Source organism: Pagrus pagrus (genome assembly GCF_965226575.1).
Source record: "Pagrus pagrus genome assembly, chromosome: 7".
Lineage (NCBI taxonomy): Eukaryota > Metazoa > Chordata > Actinopteri > Spariformes > Sparidae > Pagrus > Pagrus pagrus.
The window spans coordinates 25,818,461-25,843,816 of record NC_140191.1 but is presented as its reverse complement, the minus strand read 5'-3'; the positions used below and the strand labels follow the sequence as shown (position 1 = coordinate 25,843,816).

Here is a 25,356-nt window from a genome sequence, read left to right as displayed (position 1 = left end):
TGGGCTCCCCCAGTCTTTAGAGAAGTCTTACATAAGGCAAACTTTAACAACTGTGTTCAGTCATTTCCTCCGATGAAAAGACAAGACAAGTCACAACACATGGCCAGAATTTATCATGCTTTAATAATAAAGATACAAGGACATTTGTAAACCAGTATTGCACATAGCTCAGGCACATAACAAGTGTTGCTTTGAAGCGTCAACTTATTTCTATGACACAATACACAGGCTGTACCAAATAAAGCTCTACTCCCGGGGGGGGAAAGAAAAATATATACTTCTTCACAAAACAATAACAGTGAACTCACATTAAAGCTTTGGCTGAAGGTTTAAGGTTTCTTTTGGAACAATAACTCAAAAACAGTTGAACTTTCAGAACCCATCAAACGGAAACTAACATTCGATCTCTCACCTCCTAAAAATCTCATCCTGACAAAAAGAACTTTTTATTTTTCTCAAACACAAGGACAACTAGGGACACCACCGGACAATGATAACACATAACCATCTACCCGGATGAACACCTTATACATGTAAATGATAAATAAATATATAAATAACCCAAGTTAAAAATAATCCCTTTCATGTCACCATTTTGCTTCGACTCATGGTAACTGCACAGTGCAAAGTAACAGTGTTGGAACCAAAATAACTGCATTAATGTCATCAAGTGTTTAACAAAAAAAACGCGACAAATCTCACAAATACTGTTGAAAAGATGCTTAAGTGCTTAGTTCAAGGTTAGGCATGTGCATGCGGGGTGAAAGCCTTTACGCATCTGGCCTGTGTGCGACGTGACGAAGAGAGTGCAATCCCATGATGCAACAGCCCCTGATAAGAGCAGCAATGTTGTACACCGGAGCGCTTCCGTCCACACCGTGCCGCGAGTACAGCCAGGCTACAGTGGGTAGCACCGGGGCTGCCACTGCGACCAGATCCACCAGGAAGTTGTTGCTCCAGTAACGCTTGCCGACCACATCCAGTCCTGGTGACAGACAAGGTTCCTCGTCACAGACTCCAAAGTCCAGCTCCTCCATGAACCGTCGGCTCTCCGTATGATCTGAGCAGCTCATGCCGGAATCAGTGGAGGTGTCGGGGCTCTCTGGGGGAGCAGGTTTGGGCATGCTGGGTTGGGGAGGTGTCGTGCTGGGGGGATGATTGGCAATGGTGGAAGTGGAAGAGGACAGGTGTGGGAGGTCCAGAAGACTGCTGGAGTCTGACAGAACTGTGTCCCCCGTTGTTGCCCCATGGATCTTCAGCAGCTGGAGGAGCAGTGCCTGCAGGTCTGGAGACATGGCCATTATGTCGGTCTGGATTCCTTTTTCTTCTGAATTCTGCTGGGAGGGTGTGCTCGAGGAGATGGTGACGGTGGAGGAAGCTGTATCTGTTACAGCTGGTGGGGGTTCAGCAGATTCATCACTCAGCTGGGCCTCTGACAGTGCAGACACCCCAGGCCCAGCCTCAGTCCCTGCCCTCAGCTTACCACTACAGTCCTGACTGAAATCCATCGCAGTGGACATGAAGACCTGCTCCAAAATGTCCGCTCTGTTGGCCATCTCATCGTTTAGCAGCAGCCCGCTGTCCGCCATCGCCTCTGCCCCTTGCTCCCCCATCTCCATCCCACCCTCTTCCTCCACCACCATCTTTTTCCCGCCACTATCAGGGCTGTCACAGATGAAGTCCAGGGTGTTTTCGTCTTGGAGGTTGTTGCCACTCTGAGCAAGCTCCATGCTCTGCAGCAGGGACTCCAACTTCCTGTTCTGGATGTTGATGTCGATGAAATACTTCTGTATTCCCTTATCCTTCTCCATCAGGCTGCTCTTCATCGTTTCCACCACCTGACGCAGCTGCTTGATTTCTTTGCGAGCCTCTTTGAGGGACAGCTGAGCCTCCACCCTGTGACACTCCTCCTCAATCCAGTCCTCCCTCATTCTGCTGAGCTGGGCCTTGAGCTCCTCAATCTCGGTTTCTCTGATGAAGAGGGAGAAAAATGTCCAGGGTTACTTAAGGAATGGTTTGACAATTTTGAAAATATGCTTATGCTCATTTCTTGCTGAAATTTAGATAAGATCAATACCACTCTCATGTACACTTGATAATAAATATGGGGCTGCGAAGAAGAAGAAGAGAAAGTAGTGGGTATGACAAAGAAAAACTTTTTTTTTTTTTTTTAAATGAACTTATTTTATGTTTTAAGACAGCACATTTTGACCTCTTTTGGGGAACTTTAAGAAGTAGACTGTTGCCAGGCTAGTCGTTTCCCTTTGTTTCAAGTTTTTATGCTAAGCTAACTGGCTATAACTTCAAATATAACAGACATATGCGAGTGGTATCAATCTCAGCTGACTGGGCAAGAAAACAATTAATTGTGTAATGTGCTGCTAAATCTTAACCAACCTGTCGTGGACTTTGTTGTCAGACTCCATCAGTTTGGTCTTCAGGTGTCTGATGGACACTTCCTTCTGCTGTAGCGGGGTGAGATACTGCTCGGGGTTCGGGGGTCTGATTCCATGGTTGTCGCCACAGGAGTGGTAGCGGCCCAGGTTCGCTCTTCTGTTGGCCAAAAAGATGAGCTTGCTGGTTAAAGACCAGGTTTTACCACTTTACAAATCAACATTATCCATCAGTCGCAACTAGACATTTGGAAGCAACAGCAGAAAACAAACCAATTTGACGGTTAGAAGTAAAACCGCTCCCTGCAGACGATAATTTGTCTGAGAGAGTGCTGTCAGGGCAGATGCTCTCTGAAGCCTGGAATTACTGTCTGACACAGGATTACTGGCATGTGGCCTAGAGGCAAAAAACCTTAAACTGCTGGTTTATCTAAATAGAAGCAAAGTCTGCAAGGAGAGAAATTACCTTACTAGATAAAACCTTAATCTAAAAGCTAATTGCATTAGCATTCAAATGCCTCCTGCATGTCCTATGATCAGTGTTTTATCATGCTCAAAGAGAACTGATAAAAAGGATTTGTGTTTTTGCTGTACAGGATGAGTGGGTGGATTTGGACAATATGCAAAGCAGCATGTAAGCCCCCCTCTTCCACCAGCACCATATCCTAGCAACCTGGGATACTCGAGGCTTTGATGCGAGCGCTCTGCATCCAGCCAGAAATAGAAACAGCCCAGCAGAAGGTAGCACGAGAGAGGAAAAGATGTCACATGACACTTAGCCAGGCAGCGGAGAAGTCTTAAAGTGACAAACTCGGAGGGTTGTAGTGCATTCATGGAAGCTGTAAACACCAGATAAAGAGGGCAGATTCTGCTACTGTATGAAAACTCAAAAGGCTGTGGGTTGAAGGTTTGTCTGTTATACTGCTGAGAAAGGATTTTTAGGTCAATCCCTATTCAGGGTGGAGCTGCCAACAACCATAAAGCCTGAGAAAACCTTCCAAGTAATACGGAGCCTGGAGCGCCATGTCAGAAATTCACGGTGGTCCCAAACACTTTTGAGCTTCAGGCTCTTCAGCTCAACACATCAATACTGCCTTTCTGAAATATTTATGACCCCGTTCTCTCCTCCAAACCGTGGTGCGCTCACCCTAATCCAGTTACAAGTCGGCTGCCGTCAGTAGGGTCACTGTCTGGGTAGCATATTCAGACATTTGCTATATTAAACCTTCAGTAATCCAAACTATAGCCAAATCATGACCGATATAATCCCGGGCGGGTGCAAGAGAGGAAATGACAAAATAGTCTGAGCTTAATCCAGACGCCCACTCACTCATCGTTATGCTGCACACTGCCTGAGCTGCAGTCCAAATCTCTCATGTCTCAACAAAACAGACTCGCCTCAAGCAGAAAAGGTTGGATTTGTAACGACTCCAAGTGGAGAAATGTGGAAAGGTTAGACATGACCAGGAGAGCACACAACTCATCATGAACAAGAACTTTAATAAGCCACAGTCGGTGTTCGGTGATTATCAATAATGCACGATATGAAAGCCATGTTTTTGTACCTGGAGGTGGGGCTGGAGTTGCAGCTGCTGCTGTTGGTGGAGGAGGACGCAGCTCTGGGAGGAGTCCTGTAGGGAGCGTAAAGCTCTGCATCGCGGTTGGCTGTGGGGCTCCCGGCTGGTTTGAACACTGGAAGCGGTCTGATGTGGGGTACGCGACTTAAAAAGGAAGAAAAGAAATGTTTTCTTGTTAATAAAGATGAGGTAATGTAAAGGGCTGCAGACAACTCGGATTTCTCACTTTTCCCTTAGAGTTTGGCACGAGTTGTTGACCTGTTTCAAATTCAAACTGTGGAGAGATAACGCTCTTGGAGAATTGAATCACTGCAATGTAACTTCAAAGATGGAAGATTAACACCATTTTGTTATTAGGCATGCTGGGGAAAAACAGATTTGGTGAAAAGATTGTAACTCCAAGATTTCTCTTTGTTAAAAAGATTATTTGATGGACAGGATGTCTTTAATATTTGAGGACATGTTTGAAGTGTGTTAATTAAAACAAGGTTATTTTGGTTTGAGACCATCAAAATTCCCCAGGTTTATATCAAAATTGTAGGAAAAACATGGGAACAATTTCATAAAAATGCTAAAATTGCGAGCTGAAGTGTGACCCCAGATGTGAACACCATACCTGCGTGAAGGAGCTTTCTTTGCAGCTGAGCTGACGCCCCCCCTGGGCTTCAGGCTGCCTGTGCTGCTGGAGGAGCTGAAGTCTGCCTCACTACCTGCGGGGAGAAGCATCACCGCGTTAGCATACTTGAAAGGCGATGTATCAACGTCTCTTTTGTGAATGAAAAGTTGAATTCATAATAAAATGGATGCTGTGAAAAACCTCTCTTAGTCTGGTATGACTAGGTGTTTATGGAGGCTAATGTTAGCAAACACTAGCGAGACACTGAGTCAGATTGCTGACTTAAACGTCTCTCAACTTGTGCTAGTGTGACACCATTTACTACACAACAAGTAGTAAAACACATTGTAGTAACCTCTCCAGGAAACATGTTCAGTGTTTCCTGCTTTCACTCACTGTCAGATAAAGCCAAAGTCTCGCTTTAAGCCTGGAACATCAACATTTAGCTCAACATGAACACCATTTGTCTTTCTGTGTCATCACTGAAAACATTCAGGTCCTGTGTTTTTTACCCATGGCCTGCACCTTCTCCTATTCAGACCTGTTAGGATGGTGCAAAATAAAGCAGGCCTATCATGTTACTGACTCTGTACGCAGGATCTCCATTAAGTCCCTGATGGAGAGACCAACCACATATCACAGCGGGAATCAGATGTTCTCAACAGCTTTTGGATGGGCCACACCCCATGATCTACATCCTTCAGACTAATGTGAGTTGGAGCTGGGCATACAGATAAAGCGTGTGATTACAAATGACATTAACAGTCACAATTAGCCAATAACATCCAGTTGTTATGTGTAACGCAATCTGCTTTGCTCAAATGTCAGCACAGAAGCTGAAGCTAGAACTGCATTGTTATTGTTTAAGCAGAGAAAAACAGGTCACTAAATATTGTTTTGAAATTATTTTTTAAAAGTCGTACCTGAGTAGCATCTTTTTCCATCAAACAAAACCATATTATTGTGTCCAGTGATTACTGTGTCAAACAAAACTGTTCAAAACTAAGTGAACCTCCACCTCTTGGTGAGACAAGTGAGGGTCTGTGCACATTCAAGCAGTGTAGTAACCTCCTGCTAATCAGCCTAATTGGCTAAGCTCCCAAACCTGTGCCTCAACCAATCAGCTTTCTTCCCCATGTTGAGTCATGATCGAGCAGTTTTTTTTGCTCTTTCCTCAGACTAAAAGAGAGGAAATTTAATGCAGAGTTAGACTGGAGTGTGCTGTTTGTAGAATATGTGATAAAAGAGAGCTCAGATGCAGAGATGACGGTTCACTCCAGTTATTATTATTCTCCTTGGGCAAGCAGCTGCTTCCCTGCCAGTGTTTGTTCCAGTCAACATTACAGGGAATCTGCTGGCTGCTGACATGTGACGAATACACAGTTATTGTACTTTGGTCTTTGGGGAGCCACTGGCATGCATGAGTATAAACATGCAGTGTGCTGTATACGGTCTGTGCATGTACAAAGAGAAAAGTTAAGGTGGAGTCAACACACGAGTCAGAATATTTTCATTAGAGGTGAATATTTTAATTGTTGATTCTCATCCTGTTCTATATGCAAAAGAAAAAACAACACATTTTTTTATCTTTATCTCTGTATTCTTCTTTACCTCTGGCTTTCATGGCCGACCTCTGCTCCCTCTTGTGCCTCGGGGTGCTCCGTGGTTCGCCGCTCCACTCGGCCATCACCCTCACCCTCTTCACTTTGGCCTTGCGCTCGGGGAGTATCGGCGAGCCGTGGGCACTCTGCTCGGAGCCTGACGGGGTTTTGGAGGGGGACACAGACTGACTAGAGGGGCAGCCGGTGTCATCTATTGTAAACAGGCACACAGACAGTAATAGCCAAGAACAGGCGGGCAGCGTGGGGCAGGCAGCGAACACAAGCAGGCAGTCAGAGCTCAAGGTTCAGCCCGGGTGTTATCTGACAGATAGCACGGCAGCTTTCACCATGGCTCGTCACTTTCATAAAGTAGTTTACACACACACACACACACACACATGCACACTTACTGTACACACACAGAGACGTTCTTTGCTTGGTAGTTTCTGCCTTTCATTTGCTCTGTTTGTTAAGTAGGCCAATTTATGTATGAAATAAACATAACCGAGTTTTTGGTATCGAGGATGAATAATTCAGCATGCTGAGATAAAAAGAAAGAATGAAACATCCAGTGGTGTGATGTAATTAAATTGCTCGAGGAGGTACTTGGGTTTACTGGACTATTTCCATTTGCTGCCACTTTGTACTATTAGAATTAATATACTCTACTACATCTAGTGGTCAGTTTGTAGATTAACATTCTGCGTAGTGCGCAAGTCTGCAAAATCTTAATTTTACCAAGAAACTGAGAGTCATAAAAGTTGTATTTTCTTAAAACAAGTTAAAATAAAATCTGACAGTGTGACAAGATCATAAAGAGTTTTATGAATTTTCTAGAACAAGTTGACTCTTGATTTTAAAGCAGTAATCCCTAATTTTGTCTATATGATGATCATCATGTAAAATAGGTCAAATCAGCTCCACTTTCTAACATTAAAATACTACTTGCAAGTTAAAGGGGCACTGTGCACATTTTTTAAAGGGGCCATAGACAGAGACCGATCTCTTCATACAAGGAATAGCAGTTTGCAAGAGCTATCGTGAGTTATGGTGGGGGGAGAACAAAAAGAGCAGTCCTACAGTTCAAGAACATACGACTGACCAAATTTTTTCCATTTGTAATCAAAAAGTTACGTAGTGCACCTTTAATGCAAATTGACAAAATGTTAAATTACTTCTCGTACTTTTGATACTTGAATAATATTTGTCTGATAATACTTTAGTCACTCACTGATGATCGCGTTTGCTTCCGCAGGTCATACAAACACATCAGTATTAAAGTGAGACAGTGTAATGTGTTAAAAACTCTTTGTAGTCTGTTTTAATGCAGGAATTTTACTTGTACTGAAGTATTTTCACACTTGATATTTTTACTTGAGTAAAGGATCTAAACACTTCTGACATCAACCAACCACAAACACTACGACACAATCATGCACCTGACAGCCTGAAAATGGTGCTCTGAGTTTTGTAGCCAGCCGTCCTCAGACTGGAGTTGAACTTCTTACCAGAGCAAAAGCTGTTGGTGCTGATGGTCCTTTTGGAGTGGTCAGAGCTCATGTCACACTCCTTCCCCTCCTCCTCTGAGAAAGGTGAGTCGGACAGAGGCGAGCCTTTGTCCTTTGGTCGGAAGGGATGGAGGACCAGACGTGGGATGCGGCTGCGGGGGCTTCCTTTCTCAGGTGACTTCTTTTCCTGTTCAAAGCAACATCTGTCAGAGCTGCGGGCAGGGATGTAGCCACCTACCTCAACATGCAGAAATATTTCACTAGTGGCAATAAAAAGACTCACCTCATATTCTTGGAACGGTCCCATTGTGCTTCACGTAGCGTTTTCCCCTGATGAGTGAAAAAGAGGAGAAAAATCAGGTGAGTCATTTTTTCTGTGGACTGTGCATGTCGCAGCGTTTTGACGTGGCGCTCAAACCCTTTGCTAACAAGGGCCCTCTGTGTGAACTCTGTTGCGCCACTAAGTCCCACCCACCACACACACACACACACACACACGCACACGCACACGCACACACACACACACATCCTGCCTGGTACAGATGGCACTATAAGCCCAGAGCCAGCCATGACCGTCACACACTGAATTTATGACCTTATGAAACTAATTCTATGCGTCACCACCAAAAATAAACATTTTAAAATCCGATTTTGTTAAGTCCAGAAACAATGAAAGAGGAAAATGAATTTAAGAGCAAAAACAAGTAAAAAGAATGAGCAGGGTTGCTCAAAAAGAGGCTTTTAGGCCAAATTCAGCTTGTCAATCTTTTTTTTTTTTTTCATATAATATATATTCATTTGCAACATTCAATTTTTTGTGAGGTAGCCTAAAAATGCACTTTAAAAATGTTGGATCCTGAGTTCTGAATTATTTGTCATAGTATAATATAATCATAAGAATACAGAACCATAGGTCATTACTTGAAGTTATGAAGTTATACTTTTTGCCCTGAAAACTGAAAGCGGCTTAAGCACAGCATTGTTTTGAGTTAAATGCTGATGTCAGCATGCTCACAGTGATAATGGTAATATGTTCATGTTAGTCAGGTATATGTTTAACATGTTAGTTTAGCATATTAGCATGCTAACATTTGCCAATCAGCAAGTACAGCAGAGGCTGGCTAAAGTCAAATTCATATTGTTGATAGAGGAAAAGTCAGGGGATCACCAAAATCATTAGGATGCATCGTCTGGGAACCATGAATGTCTGTACAAACGTTCATAGGAATCCATCAAGTACTTGTTGAGATGTATTATTGAATAAGTGAACACAAAATTAGAGAATCACCGATGTTAAAGGAGTGTTTCCTCAATTGTTTTACTTGGAATATCTAAACTAAAATTTCACGACAATCAAAAGTTGGGTTAGGTGATATTTTACTCTGATTCACAAATTTCAACCTCCCGGTGCCACTGGAGGAGAAGTAAGGGGATCAGCAAAGTCTTTAGGATTCATCCACTGGGGACCATGAATGTCTGTACAAAATTTCATAGGAATCCATCAGGTTCTTGTTGAGAATGGTCATTGAATCAGTGAAAACTTTGGCCTGCTGGATCACCATTGTGATTTGAATGTATCCTCAAGGGACCTTGAATATCTAAATCAAATTTCATTCCAATCCATTCAAGCATGGCCATGATATTCTACTCTAAAACACGAATTTAAACCTCATGGTGCAGCTGGGCGAGACGGGGATCAGTCTTTCGGGTTCATCCTCTGGGGACTATGAATGTCTGTACAAAATTTCATGGCAATTCATCTAATAATGATTTTTCAGTCTGGACTGAAGTCGCGGGCCGGCCAACAGACAGATGTTACAAAGCTACCAGCGTAGCTATAAACAGTAAAAAAGATAAAAGAAACCCTACAAAAGGAACAGATTTAAAATAACTCAATGAACTCGTCTGCTTGTGATTTCAAAAGAGTCGAGAGTTGTGAGAGTGCACACAGACACAGCTATCACTCTTTTCATATTCTGGTTTTTCATCAAAGTCATCCCAGATTAAGACGATCAGATGAAGCGCAGGAAAAGATGAAAGGTGTCAGACTTCAGTAATGCTAAGCAGAACTTCACCAGCTCTCCTTATCAGCCGTCTGTGCCAGGACTGCTGGGCTGCCTGCCAAAAACTGCAAAGTGCTTCTATCACTGAGATATAATAGACAGTGGAGTGATATTCTAAAAGTAGAGACCAAAGTAGAAATTAACTGTTGCGTAATGCTGAAGTCGTTCGGTTTGTACATGCACATTTAGACAAGGAAGATCATTTATTGATGCTTTAAAGCTAAATAATGCAGAATTTCTCGCACGCTTGAATAAACTTTATACAATCACTTCACTTCTCTTTCGCCTGTTGAGTTCTTCCCTAAGGGGGGCAGTTGCGTAAGCGCGTACATGTTTTTCCTTTTTTTTCACTGGGAATGATGTAATTGACCCCAAGGCCTGTGAGCTGCTGTCACATCGGTGAATCTGAACCTGTCTCTTCTCGCTTCATCCAGATGTTATCTTTTTTTAAATTTTATTTGGGCTGGATAGATGTCAGTGTTGCTTTGATCATTGACTAGATTGACTTGCATAAGGACTTTTATGTTGTTGGTGATTTTTATATGCATACACCTATTAGTCCCCACTTTATTCTTCATCATTCTTTACCTTTATTTGTTCATCTTTTGTTGTCCTTGTTCATAGCTGTATGTCTATTCCTTTGTCTATTCCTTGATTGTGCACGCATAGGCCTACTTTTTGATTCTTCCCAAACAATCCGCCTTCAATAACAGAACGATATCACCATTGCATGACCTAATATAAGCCACACTCCCTGTATTAGCTGCCCAGACTAGTGAAAAAATCCTCTTGCTTCAAACCTCCAAAGCCCAAAGAGGATTGCAAAAATAGAGCAGAGTGTTGTGGGAATCAAATCCACCTCCTTTTATCGGGCACAAAAATAGATTTTGTTCCGTTCTTGGTGGCCCTCACCACCTTGCCTTCAGTTTCACTTTCATTCTCAGGCATCCACAGTGTTATCATATTGAAGGGATGTGCAGCCTGCCTGGCATCAAGCAGGGCAGAGCAACCAAAGCCGTGCCCTAGCAACAGTCTTAGCGACGGAGGAAAAAAACGCTGCATGAACAACTCCGGCTAGATGGGACCAATTATGTGTAAATCTGCACAGAGTGTCGGCTTCTGCTGCTCATCCTGAGACGCCGTCCTTCACTGAGAGAATGTGCCGAGGTGATGTGGGGGTGTTCGCCATTCAGCTGCCGAGTGTTTCTCTCAGCCTGAATGAACGCTCTGTCCTTGAGTCAGTGAATGAGAGCTCAGGAAGCTTCAGTATATATATTACTGACTTACAATCCAGCTGTTTGTAGCATATGATTATGGTATATTGTGGAGTTTATAAGGAATGTTTTGCTTTTTGGTCTTTAACAGATTTTGTTATGAGGAGTGAAATGGACCAATTCTTTTCAACCTAAACCAAAGAAAACAAACAGTGAAGACTACAAATGTGTAAGCCATAAAGTCACGATGATGGATGTTTAAAAATATCTTCTGACAACCCATTAATGATTAATGCAGAATAACAGAGCTAAAAAAGAACTGAGACAAAAGGAATAGGGGGATAAATAATTAATGAACAGGGTGTGGTTAACAGGAGAGATGGTGTAAAAGTTTTGTGCACAGGAAGTGAATTTGTTAAATGAATGTGCTGGGTGATATATCCTTAAAACAATATCAGGATATTTTAGGCTATGTTGCGATACATCATCACCATTGCCATGTTCTTAAGAAATAAAACAGGTTAAGTTTTGATCATTTTATCAAATGTGCTAATCTTTAACTCATCTCAGGTGTTAACATTAAATATTTTTATTATAAATATATTTCTGGTATCGATTATGCAATGATATTGTAGGGATGACGCAGCACTTTCGCAAAATATGAGCACAATGAGATTTTTTAAAAATAAATAATCATCAGTAATGCTGATATAGCATCTGATCGCAACCATCTCACCAGAGTAACCGCTAACTGCTGCTAGCTGTAGCTGCCATTAGGTAGTTAGCTCAGTTAGCCGTTCAGCTAGCGGTCTGGACTGGGACTTCGGAGCAGTGGGGGAGTGCTGGTGTTAACACTGCTAGCACATTAGCCTTGGACCGTGATGGACCTGGGCTAGCTGGTTAGCATGCTAGCTTCAGTAGATATCTCTGCAACAAGACGTAGACATCATAACATCAAAACTGTTGTTTCTTCACATTCTGTTGATAATTTGTGTTTATTCTTTGATGTTGTTTGATGATCAACAAAAAATCTTACATATTGCACCTTTAAAACCAGGAGAAGACAGCACTAATGCTATATCATGATATAGGCTAACAGTATCCAAAATATATAGTCTCATATCATGATAATGATATAATATTGATACATTGCCCAGCCCTAAATTAATGCAGCTACAAGCAAACCGAATGAAGGCGATGCAGGAGGGTGGTCGAATCACAACATGAAGAGTTAAGAGTCAGTTCAGCTGCCATTCAAACAGTGTTGTCGATCATCTCATGTTGTTAATTCCAGTGCAACACTATCTTCCTTCATTAGTGATCACAATGACCCAAAACTGCATGACACCAACCCTGTGAGGCGTTTAGATACAGATGCCTGCCCCTGCACGCTCTGCTACCTGTGCATACTGTAGTTTAATCTCAACCGTCCTGAACTAGCTCTCGTAAAGCAGGATTACACATTCGCTCCTCCGCCCCGCATCCTCTGCTTGACTCCAGACAGTGTTGATTGGTTACCTGCTGAGCGACAGGCTAAGCATTATCTAAGTTGCAAACACAGGATTTTCAGCTCTCTTAAGCGTGGCCAACCGCCAAACTAGCAGCGTAAGGCAGTAGATGCACAGGGGAAGGAAGAGTTGATGAAGCTGTGAGTGAGATGCTGAGATAATGTGACTGGTAAACAAGTCTGTAAGCCTCTACTGGAGCTATTTCCCTTATCCAGATGGTCGAAAACAGCACGGCGTGGGCGTGAATAATAAATTCCCTTAATCCATCCGTCCCGGTCTATGTGCTCTCTCATGTTGATGTCAAGCTGTTTATTCTAATTTCATAAGAACCCTGTGATGCACTCAGTACATTTGCTCTGTTGACGTGATTGTTAATGAGATGTCAAGTTGTGTCATTTCAGTGATGAAGACGCTTGATGCACACTGATGAACTCCTAATTGGCGGTTGTGCGTAGAGTTGTGATGATGTGTTCATGGCACGATAACCCTTTCAGAAAATATCACACTTTTGTTATTTTTTAGGGTGCCCTTCCAGTGGACAAAAGGTGATGAAGTGCCATTTAGGGTGCCCCACCACATCCAGCTGGTGCCATATTTTCTTTTTTGCCCCTGCCCGTCAGACATCCTGAGTCCGCCACTGGCGCTTCATAAACAAACTTAGACTGTATGATAACTGTGATTGTATTGTTTCAACCCTTGTTGTACCGTTTTCGAAGGATGTGAGCTTAACTTAGCATCTGTCCAAACGCTCCATGCTTTTTATTATTATGCCACGCAGATAATAATTGTACTCCGAAACGAAAAGATTAAATTCTGAGTAGTGCGTCACACACAACACTTGTCCTAAGCTCGTCGACCTTTAAACACACTGCATCGTCAACATTGCATGATGTCATTACTGAGTCACTTTCACTTTCAGTAATCCTTCCAGGGAAAATGAAACCAATTCCAGCATTCAGAAGCTGTTTCCTGTTGCTGTTTGAGATGTTTAATAGGCTTGTACCACAGAGAATAACACAGCTGACTGATGTGTTAAGCCCTAATAGAATTATTCTTTGTATTAAAGCACCATATGGTTCCTTTATTGTGCTAAAAACCTTTTAAAATGCTTGAAACTCTCATTATAGTGGATGAAACAAGTTAAGAGAACATCAGCCATTAAATGGAGCCACTGCTCCTTCAAAATGCCCTCCCTCCCTCATGTGTTTACATCTCTACATGCCTCCCTTTGTTTTCCACACCTCACTTCAAAGCCATTTTCATTATTTCTAAAGGCTTTTTGAGATCTCCCTGCCCCTACACCCCCAGACAATGACAGCATCTTCTCCCACACTGCCTCCAGATCTGTTGTTTCATATTTTTTATACAGATGTATCCAGAAATGGAGGGTTTGTTTTTGTTTCATGTGGCGCCCCCACAGCTGCTGGGGGATGTTTTCCCTCAGCCCCCATAGAATGAAAACATGCAACCAGATGGATGGGATGTAAACACCCAACTTCAGACCTAACGTGTCCACATCTCACCCAGCATCACCCAAAAACACTCATGATAAGGGATGACTTGACAAAAGACTGGCTGCTGAACTTGTAAACATCTCCTCCTCAGCATCACCTGCTCCCATCCTGACATTATTTTTCATTGTTTTTATTATTATTTTTTTTTTAAGAATTGCTTTTTTAAATGAAAGGACAATAAATGAAAGTCTTGCCTGGATGTGTGATGGTGGTCCCCCGTCAGAAGGATGCGCGTCAGTCGGTGAAGCACAAAGGGTCGTTCCGCTGCTGCTGCTGCTGCTGCTGCTGGTGCTCTGCCGGTGCCAGCCTCCGCTCTGCTGTGGAGGAGAGAGAGCTGTGTGCACGCTGAGCTGAGGACACACACGATTGGACAAGGAGCGAGACCACTGACAGTGCACGCACAATATGACTACCGTCCCAAGTGTGTTACATAACGCATGAGGCATGACTTAACCGTTGACTGCCCTCCATCATATAGGACCATAGGCTGCAGGCAGCCTGGTGTATAATATGTAGGCTACATGCGCTGATGATGTCACTTTAAACTGAGTGTTGTCCTTTTGCTTAAGCGTGCCATTTCAACACATGGAATATTCCTCGATGCATTATTCATAAGTAAGAGTGCTCATCGCCAAAATACATGTTGAATTTGAGCATTTTTATTCAGAATCGGAAAAAATGCTCCATAAATGATGCCTCAGAGTTCTCGCATGGATTTGTGGAATATGATATTTCCTCAAGGCCATGACGGCGCCGGCTAAAAATGCACAACATGATAGGAGGCGTGTGTGTATGTGTGTGTGTGTGTGTGTGATGTGCATGAAGCCGAATACAGCGTGTTGACTTCCTCTCACTGTATGAGCGAGTTTGCTCTCCATGGTGCTGAAATCAGCGAGGTAGGCGCTGCTCAAGTCCCAATTTATGTCTTTCCATATGCAGGTTCGGTCAGGTAAAAATATCATCATGTTTGCCTGAGCACCTGCTACTGAATTAACCATATAGAGACATCAGTGCAGCTATTTCAGCCAAGAGGACTCAAATGTTGTCATGTATCTTTATGAAATAACTTGTAGGTCATGTGTTCATGCTGTCTTGCCAGCGGTGCACAGGTGTTCATCATTACAAGTGTGTCTGGTTGGGTGGGGAGGATGCTCCTGACACTGGGTGGTACTGGATGAAGTGAAAGCATGTGACTTATGGGAAGCAGTTTGTCTTCTTATCACTGAGGCCCTCTGCTGGAACAGTAATAAAACTAAATGGCTTGACGGTAAAATCACCATCACTGTGACCTGATTTACTAGTGCAGTTTGTTGTGCTGTGCCATTCATAAGCTCCTTACCTCCAACCAATCATCCAAACTTTTATTTTCATTTATGATAACTCACAACAAACAGGCTCAATCCGACAAAAAAATAAATTAAGTAATCCAAATCTCCAGATGCCCCAAGATCTCAAATTGATTTGAAAAGACATCATTTACATCCTTGATGTACCATGAACCCACTTCAGACAGAGTGCAACACTTTTAGCTTAGTGACTACAGTAAAGAAGACTTTGACTTTGAATGTAAATATACAACATCTTTCCAAATCTATTTGGGATCTCAAGGAGACTTGGATCATGCCGGATGACCTGTATGGACCTTTATGTTTTTTTACATTTTAAAACAAGCCTCCAGCTACTTAAACTGTTGGGGAGAATGCTGCAATGCTGTTTTGCTGTGAAGCTCCAGAAATATTTTTTGCAGTGCAAAACTTCACCTGACTTTATCGGCATGCGATAAGTAGATAATGACTCAAATGTCATTTTTGGGTGAACCTTTCCTTTAAGCTCCACACATCAATGTGAAACACATGTCTATCATTTTTTTTTCTTAATGCAAATCAACTTTTAAATGTTTTCACAAACTACATTAACATTTCTTTGTTCCTTATCTGCATTATTGTGCCTTGTTTCAGTGTAAACAGATATGTTGACCTTGAGGTTATTCTACAATACAGGATTAGAAAAAAATAATGCAAGACTGCAACATGGTAAATAACAGACTCTGGAAGACTATTTATTTATTTTTTATTTGATATGGCAAGGGTTACTCCCTTTAAAGAGTCATTATTTTGATATGGGGACACATCCCTCCATCCTAATCATCTCCTAAACACAGCATGACACAGTTTAAAGCAACCACTTTAAAGCAACATTATGTAGAAATTGTGAAGAATTTGGCGCGATTTGGCGCCTTCCACAGTTTATACAGAGGCCTACAAATAGCCTAAATACAAATCCCAGCTGTTGCTTTTAAGGTAAAAAAGTTACATAATGTTGATTTAATCTTTGGATATGGTGGCATGTGTACCTGGCAGATGCATTCAGGTAACAAGGAGATAACGTTTTTTTCCCTTGAGTTTTCTTCTGAACATTTTTGAATTGTGAGATGAGCCCTGGTGTCTCTGACCTCCTTAGCTGCAATGCTAAACACAAGAAAGAAAAAAATCGTAAGGAATTATATGCTCTCTTCGAATTGAATGAAATAAATGAATTCATCTGATGTTGTTGTGAATATGTACTGTCACTATGTTTATATACTACTTAAAGTGTCGGTTTTCTTAACAGACATGTCTCTGTCTTCTGCCCAGGAACAGCAGATGTAAATTAGTGGAACAGTGAAGAAGCTGCGAACTGTCCCTGTCAAATAAGCAGACAAATAAATGAATTATTTATTATCATTTGAGATGCCAAACCCTTAACCCGTTTTTTATAACACTGAAATGTTTGCAATGCTGCAAAAACAAAAAACAGACATTTAAGTCCACATCTGAAAGCTGATCAGGACTGAAAAATGTCTTTAAAATCAGTTTAAGACCACTTAAACAAAGAAACACTGGTCTGTACTGTGCGGTGTGAACTGTTAAATAAGGTGTTATATAGCCTGATTTTCCCAGATGACGTGAATGCAGCATTTGTCCTCATTTCTATATATACGGGAGTGCTTGAGTTGTAACAAGTAGCAATGACCACTAGAGGTCACTGGTGTTATTTACAATGTGTTTGATGCAGTTGAATGGCTCCCCATGAGGGCTGAATGTTTTGGGTTTCCTGTGATCTCTCTCTCTCTCTCTTTCTCTCTCGATCTCTCTCTCTCTCTCTCACACACACACACACACACACACACACACCATTTAAATGCACGACACCTCTGCCTTCATCTTATTTAACCATGCTTCTGTTTTCTGAGATCTAATTCTCTCCTCTTCAAATGTCCTCCCCCTCAACACTGAATCAAATATTAAATTTCATCCTCTTTTTATTATGATTTATTCCACACAATTTGAAAATCTTTCACTAAATAGCGTGTGAAACTGCAAATTCATGACGATTATTAAAAACTTTATGATCACCTTGCCACACAGTGTCTTCAGACTATCTCTGTGTAAAATCTAATCTAATCTAATCTGATCTGACATGTCCTTGGAAGCTTTCAGGCTCTCATAGACTTTGTGATAAGGAGGACTATGACTCTGTTTTAGTTTTTTTTCTGAAAACTTGACCAACATCTAAAAAAGTAACTGAGGAAGGAGCAAAATTCACAATAGTTTCATTTTATTGTAATTTAATTCACTGGCTCACATCAGAATTTCAGCTCTAAAGCAGAGCCTTATTCTCCACGGACACTGTTGACGGTTCAGTAATCGGCTGCTAAACCACCACCAACTCAAACTTCCCCACATGGACTCTCGTGTCTGTGTCTTGTGGCGGTCCGTTGCCTCTATAGTGTGCGTCTGCTCGGAGGTCTGTGACATGAAATTGTTTGGGAAGCCCTGCGCTGAGCGACCATGTGGGCGTGTTTCTCTCGGCCCAACAGTCTCCGCTCTTGTGTGGAGTCCAGAGCGCAAAACGCACTTCTTCTGGTGCGACCGGGGAGCGCAAAAGTAGCAGCTCTCCGACCCTGACGCGCACACCATCTCCGACTCCGGCTGCCCCCCGAATCCAACTCCAACTGAGCGGGAAAAAACAAGAGAGTTTCCTCACATCTCCCGGTGACTCCTCCAGCCATGGACGCATCCCGACTCGTAACGCTATACCTGGGCCTGCTGCTTGTTTTCCTTGGGAATATACCGTGTTTCCAGTCTGCTGCTATCATCTCTCCCTCTGCGCCGAGGAGAAGCAGGGGAGCCAGGATCTCTCATCAGGACGGACAAAGGTCATCCAAATTCCTAAAAGACATTTTCGCGTCCTCGCATCCTACCGCGGGCCACCACAAAGAAGAGCTAAAGGACGCTATTGTGCCGCATGAATACATGCTCTCCATATACAGGACATACTCGGCTGCAGAGAAGCTCGGACTAAACGCGAGCTTTTTCCGCTCCTCTAAATCTGCCAACACCATAACAAGTTTTGTGGACAGAGGAACAGGTTGGTTTCAGTCCGCTGCCAGCTCCATCAGCTCGGTCTTGCATAATTCTGTGGCAACTGTTTTTCCTCAACTGACTGCTCTAATATTCTTCTCTTGCACAGGAGTTAATTAAAAGTGGCTAAAAACTGCGGAAAATGTACTTTTACGCACGTTTTAAATCAGGCAAGAAAACCACGCAAATGCACTTTTACGCGCACAAAATATCAATCAATCATAAGAATAAGTGTTTAAAATAGAAAAGTCTTGAAAGCTGCAGGATTATGTGTTGCTCGCGAGCGGTTTCGTGGTTGTTTTTGGCGCACAGCCGCTGAATCGTGCAACTTTTTCCCCGAGTATTAAGTTATATTACACTTAAATTAACCTCAGGGTTACACGACAGTAAAACACTAATTAAGGCTCTCTCTAAATGAAGGCTGTAAATCACTGTCAGCGCAGGCTGCAAACTATTCTGCTCCCAACCACCACGTGAAAACAGAGCAAACTTTTTTTCCCCCTCAGCACTCAGCGGCTGATTCATTTTGGATTTGTTTTCATTCATCTCCAAACGCACACGAGTTAAAAAATAAACCCGATTATTTAAATCACAAAATGAGATTCACCTCAAGAAAATCCAACACACATTAAAAAAGTTCAGTCTGTTGCCATTGTGGTGCCCAGTTTGGCCCGCTTGTGCTGACAAAGGGGAGCTGTGGGGGCCACGGCAGAGCGGGTCGGTGTGAGAAGCAGGTGTTTGGGTCAGTTAACATGTGTAACCAAGTGATTCGACCAGCCCGCGAGGACAAACACAATCTGATAAACACAAACACATCCAACACACACACGGGGACATAAGCCGAGTTAATCTTTGCAGGAGAAATAAAAGCTATCTTTGTTTGCCTTCCCTCCTGCATGAAAAACTCCCGAGCACTCAGCTCTCGGACGCGGAGTGCGCGCTGCAAAAAATATCCATCCCAAGACCAGAGTCGGCTGCTTCAATCGTAGACTCGTCTGCCTACGAAGTGAGGGGGCAGCTGCGCTTATTTCAAGTGTGAATCGACTTTTATTTCAAGATTTAAGTTCAGCGAAATGTAATGTTTTAAAAGGTAATTTCAAGGTTGGACACATTCTCCTAGAAACGCACCGAGCTGCGAGGAGGAGAAGCGCTGCGCTCTCACACATTTGCTCGTTTCCACACAAGCCAGCGGGCTTTTAAGAATGAAACATGGAGCTAAACGGCTCGCCCGTGTCACCATTTCTTGCAGTGTGAGCTGATTTGATAGGAAAAACGCCTCACTTTCTCCTGTGATTTTGATGTGATGTGTCACTGGCTCTGACCCCGAGCTGGACCCTCTGAGAGCTGCTTGGCATCGAACGGCTGATTGGAGTATTTGAACTCGGTGATCTAATTGAGTGTTCATGTCATAACATATCAAACACTGTCTATTCTCCCATAATGACCCAGCTCGGCCGCGGTGGGCACATCACCAAAAAACGAAGAGGGGAGAAAAGAGGAAAAAAAAATAAAAAAAAATGAAAGAGCACTTCCTCCGCTGTGAAGTGGCTCGTATTTTTACTGCGGAACCTCCCTTTGCGACCGCCACTTTAATTACGGAAAATTATTTTTCTTCCCGTTCTTTCAGCTCATGCGCCTTTGGTTTCTTTTGGGATTCGTCCCAGCGTCCCCTAAGTGTTGCATTGCATTAACCTGCAGAATGAACCTCAGCTGGGAGTTTTCTCCTCCATCAGAAGGGGGAAATACACGCGGGGGCAGCTTTTTTTTTTTTTTTTTTTTTTTGACGCGTTAAGTAACAGGTTTCGCGTCTTTTACGCATTATTCATCCGCGCAGAGACAGCTTTACTGAGTGCACCCGTGATCTACGGCTTCTTTGGCGTTCACACTTTTGTAGGTAAATGAAATTCGCTTATAAAACCAGGCGGGGTGTTTCCTGGAGGTCAGAAAAGGCAAGATCAGAAAAGAATAACCCGAATCTGAAAATTACTTTTGGCACTTGGGGTAACTCATTAAAGCGCAGATGGTGCAGCCCGGCCTCCCTCTCTCTCTCTCTCCCTCCCTCTCTCTCCAAACAGAGGCATAGATGACAAAAACATGTTTTGCATTTGTTCGAATACAAGCAACAAGGTCAAGCAAAAGTGCACAGGATGCCGGGTTTTTTAAAGCGAGCAGTAAAAAAAAAATCCACCGCACTCTCCGCCAATTATCCACCGTCAAGCATCTTACGCGTAATGGAAAAAATTGGGGCTTTTTACATAATAATGAAATTAAGAAAACTTTTCTCAATTCCTTTTTTTTTTTTTTTTTTTTTTTTAACTGTCAACACGAATATCTCTCAATCTCTCCAGCAGTGTTTTCAGTCAGTCAGTCGGTCGGTCCGTGCAGGCGCGTTTTAAGGCGGAATGTTGTCGTTGGCAGGATGAGATGAAATATAAGAGGGGAAGTGCTTTAATGAGGAAGCTGGGAATTCAGAACTGTTAATTATTTGGTGAACTTGTATTCGATTTGTTTGAGGTCTTATAAAAAAAAAGAAAAGAAAAAAGAGCCCTAATGCAGACCATACGCGCAAAGTCACTGAAACACACAGCACAAGGTTTCAATCTGCTTTTTTTACTGTTTGACTCGGCAGGGTTCACGGAGGGAAACTGACAACTACATTCAAATATCTCCCCGGAACAGGGTTTTGCAAATGATATCACAGGGGTGTTTGCATGGAGGCACGTCGCTTTTATTTTTTAAAAACACGTCGGGATATTGGTGGAGACAGGCAACCGAGGAAACACGCTTCTATTTATTTATTTATTTTCATCACGAAACATCGATCTTAATTCCGCTTTGAAGTTTAAAACGGTGGATTATTAAATAATAAGAACATAATATATATTAAAATAGACCGTGTTTGTTCATTTATTCCAACGCTTTTTGAGATTTTTCTTGACTTTAACGTGAAACTCTGCGCCACATTCTGCTTTTACGCACACCACTGACAGCCGCTGCGGGAAAAGTGTCGACAAAATGCAGGAAATACAACAATTATTGCACTCTTATTTGCCGTTTTCATAACAAAAAAAAGATATAAACGGAAAATAATACAAAATAACTTCATATGGTGGGTTTTTGGGGCGTAAAACCGAGAAACATTCCGCTGTATCTGCACTTTAATACGCCGAAAACTGCAGCTTGATGTGCGTGATAACATGTGCTGAGCATAAATCACTCTGATCCAAAATAGATTAAAAAAAGCACCGTGAGAGGCTGAATTCCTTGTTTGTTAAACGCAGACTCGTAACGTGCTCTGTTAACGCCTTCTCCCGCATTGTTATGTCCCCGTCCCATTGGTCGGAGTATTTGCAGGCCTCCTGGGTCTCCAGCAGGGAATAATGCATTAATTGTGTATTGTTCAGTTGAGTGTACAGTATGTCGCCCTTGGTCCGTTGTGTCTGGCAGCACCCAGGGGCCTTCACATCACTAGGCCCCTTGTTTTTTCCCCCCACTTTCTTTTCTTTCTTTGCCTTTACAACCCTGCAAGAGTTCTAAACCAAACTGCAAACTGAGAAAAAAACAAAAAGAAAAAAAACGCATTTTCTGATGTTCCGACTGCAGCTCGGATTTAAGAGGGAAAAGTTTACTTCCACTCTGTCAGGGAGCTGGAAATGAATAATCAGTCTGTCATCGGGTGAAATGAAAGCAGAAGTATTTTCATTAAAACACGCTGGCTTTGATTAGAATCTGGTATTAATTACATTTTCGCCAGATTTGAGTGGATTGTTGTCACTGGAAAAAAAAAAGAGCTCATGTTTGGCTGTGTGGCGGCAGGTGATTGGTGGGAAACATACAAGCCAGATCAGAATCGTCCTGTACACGAGGGGAAGATTGTTTCCTTTAGATTGCAAAAATGTTCACTTCTGCATGAAGTCAAATTAGGAAACTACAGTTTCAGGGAGGAAGACTTGGGAGGTTTTGGCCTTCTGCATTACATTTGATATCATTATGAGGAGGAGTGTGTTAGAATTGAATGAAATCAGAGGGAATCAGGGAAAACAGACATAAAAAGTGGCTTCATGTGTTTATGAATCGACGCTGGATTAGCAGCAAACCTCTCACCAATACTACACGTGGTGTTTTTTCCCAAACTTGAGGACTTGTCAGCTGCGGTTTGTTTCAGGCAGGTTCAGGGTGGACATTTGAAAAACAAGAAAGAGAGAGAGGGAGAGAGAGGGAGAGAAGGCCTCTGTGGGAGAATGTGAGTCCCCCCCTCCCTCCCTCCATCCCTCTGAACACTGTACACCCTAAGTGAATCTGACTGCAATTATTTTCTTCTTTTATCCTTGCAGACGATCTTTTGCACTCTCCTCTGCGAAGACAAAAGTATCTGTTTGATGTCTCAACCCTTTCAGACAAAGAGGAGCTGGTCGGGGCGGAATTAAGGATATTTAGGAGAGCGCCCGGGGATTTGCAGACTTCCCTGCAGACGGCGGGTCTGTACGACATCCAGGTCTACCCCTGCCGCTCCGACAGACTGCTGGACTCCAGGTCTCTGGACCCGCTGGACTCCACCAAGGCCGGCTGGGAGGTTCTGGACGTGTGGGAAATGTTTAAAGCACACCAGCACCATTATCACCACCCCCACCATCATCACCATCACTTCCACGGCAACCAGCAGCTCTGCTTCCAGCTGCGCGTCACTCTCGGCAAGTCGGACACCGAGGTGGACCTGAGGCAGCTGGGGCTGGACAGGAGCGGCCGGCCCCAGCGGGAGAAGGCCATCCTGGTGGCCTACACCCGCTCCAAGAAGAGGGAGAACCTGTTCAACGAGATGAAGGAGAAGATCAAGTCGCGGAGGTCGGTGGGGGAGAGGGAGGAGGAGGCGGTGGTGAAGGTGAAGCCAGCGGAGGAGGGGGCGTCGCTGCGGGGGGTGAAAGGAGAGGGGCCCCGGCGGCGGCGGAGGACCGCGCTGAGCAACCGGCACGGGAAGAGGCACGGGAAGAAATCCAAATCCAGGTGCAGCAAAAAGGCGCTGCACGTGAATTTCAAAGAGCTGGGCTGGGACGACTGGATCATCGCGCCCCTGGATTACGAGGCGTACCACTGCGAGGGGGTGTGCGACTTCCCCCTCAGGTCGCACCTCGAGCCGACCAACCACGCCATCATACAGACGCTCATGAACTCCATGGACCCGAACAGCACCCCGCCCAGCTGCTGCGTCCCCACCAAACTCAGCCCCATCAGCATCCTGTACATAGACTCAGGCAATAACGTGGTGTACAAACAGTACGAGGACATGGTGGTGGAGCAGTGCGGGTGCAGGTAGCGGCCCTTGTCATAAAAAAAACAAATAAATAAAAAAAAAACACTTCAAAAGACAGAAAAATCAAAGATAAGTCTTGATGGGTCCCAGGTCTGAAATGCTTTGACGCATGACGCGCCGTACTCAAAAGGGATGCACGCAAAGGCGATATCTGCTATTTATTCAGACTCAGTACAGTCACAATAACTCACACTCTCTGCCTTAAAGTGTTGCGCCTTCGTTCCCATCCGTGCAACAAGTCACCGCTCATCAAACAGGCTTTTGTTTCCCAGAGAGCGAGACGTGTCCATATGGCACAAGGGATGGGTACAAGGCGAGATGGGAGCCCATTGAGTCCGACCGTGCACCTGTTCGTGCCGAGGCCAGAGGACAGTGGGCTCTGCCTGTCAGCGCTTTGTTGCAGCTCTGCCGTGTGATCCTGCCAGCCAGGCCCCGGACTCTTTTGGGTATGTGCATCCAGGCCGTAATTGCCACTGTCCAGCTGGAGTCATTACAGGCCCGAGCAAGTGCCTGTTTTTCTAAAAAGGGGGGTGAATGTCTAATCTACCACACACACACACACACACACACACACACACACTGAGAGAGACTGGTCTGAGGAGAGGAGATAAGATGGTGGTGGGAATGCCTTCATGAGATTTTTTTTTTTTTTTGCCTTACTGGAGACCAGTGGAGAGGCGCTGGGAGAGGCGACGCGCCGCCTTTGTGGACAGAAAGGACACAAAACCAGACTTGTGCCTGACTGGGGCCCTGTTGTATAAAACAAAAAAAAAGAAATAAATGAAAGCACACATAACTGAAGCGAACTTTTTGCTCAAAAGTCTGCATCTTTACGAAATGCACTTCCACAACTGACTGTCTGCGCCAAGGACGTGCGGTCAGCAGAGTCTATGAGGACGAAAATTTTCGACAAAAGACTCGCAAACGAGACGATATTTAAATGCACATTAGCTTTGAATGCACTGCTGTTCGTTTTTTTTTTTTTTTTTTTTTTCTCGAGCTGTAAATATTTGTACAGTTGAAAAACTCTACAAAGTGCAACGAATGAAGAAATGAGAAAACGGCATTTCTTTGTAAATATACAAAATGCACTCAAATCGGTATAATTTCTATTCTATAATTATTTTATTATTTGTGATGTACAGAGTTTCATGATAATCATATATTTCTTACATTGATAAGAGTAATTTAAGGTGTATTCGATATTGTTCTTTTTTTTTGCAGAGGGTGGAAAATACCATTATTAATGTCTACCTCATAATTGCATATAGGATCCGAGTTTTGAGGTGCATTCAGTTAGAGTGTAAAGAGCTTTTACAATGATATATAAGATCATTTATATACATATATTACTGGATAATATTCCACACCATTACTGTACAAATAAAATTCAAAACAAAGTCTGCTACTTCTGATGATTAATGAAACCTTTTCTGCATCCATGTCATTCATTTTAAAGGAGCACTGTGCAAGTTTTAAAGGGGCGTTAAACAAAAAAACATACAAACCCAGATCTGTTGATGTAAGGAATAGCCATTTGCAAGAGCAAACATGAGTTTTAGATGTGGTTTAAAGCCACATGTTTACATTTTTATTTGTAAACATTAGAGCAAAACAGGCTGTATGTTAAGTTATGATTACAAAATGAGCG

At 43.1% G+C, this 25,356-nt stretch overlaps 2 protein-coding genes across 4 annotated transcripts; one reads left to right on the top strand and one right to left on the bottom strand.

Annotated features, from left to right (window-relative positions):
- Nucleotides 1-104: 104 nt before the first annotated feature.
- On the bottom strand, nucleotides 105-14,324 carry sybu (syntabulin (syntaxin-interacting)). Of its 3 annotated transcripts, none has more exons than XM_084357253.1 (8): nucleotides 14,189-14,324; nucleotides 7,979-8,025; nucleotides 7,696-7,882; nucleotides 6,198-6,398; nucleotides 4,587-4,680; nucleotides 3,959-4,114; nucleotides 2,398-2,553; nucleotides 105-1,971 (listed from the first exon to the last, which is right to left on the bottom strand). In XM_084357253.1, exons 2-8 carry the CDS (start codon nucleotides 8,000-8,002, stop codon nucleotides 771-773), a joined length of 2,019 nt encoding a protein of 672 aa, XP_084213379.1. In that variant the 5' UTR covers nucleotides 8,003-8,025; nucleotides 14,189-14,324; the 3' UTR covers nucleotides 105-770. The 3 variants fall into 3 exon arrangements, with proteins under 3 accessions (XP_084213379.1, XP_084213380.1, XP_084213381.1); XM_084357254.1 differs by having other exon boundaries at nucleotides 6,198-6,344; XM_084357255.1 differs by lacking the exons at nucleotides 6,198-6,398; nucleotides 7,696-7,882; nucleotides 7,979-8,025; nucleotides 14,189-14,324 and adding an exon at nucleotides 5,510-5,643.
- A 3,607-nt stretch (nucleotides 14,325-17,931) lies between these two features.
- Nucleotides 17,932-25,108, top strand: gdf6a (growth differentiation factor 6a). Its single transcript, XM_084356573.1, has 2 exons — nucleotides 17,932-18,404; nucleotides 22,732-25,108. Exons 1-2 carry the CDS (start codon nucleotides 18,044-18,046, stop codon nucleotides 23,706-23,708), a joined length of 1,338 nt encoding a protein of 445 aa, XP_084212699.1. The 5' UTR covers nucleotides 17,932-18,043; the 3' UTR covers nucleotides 23,709-25,108.
- Nucleotides 25,109-25,356: the final 248 nt, after the last annotated feature.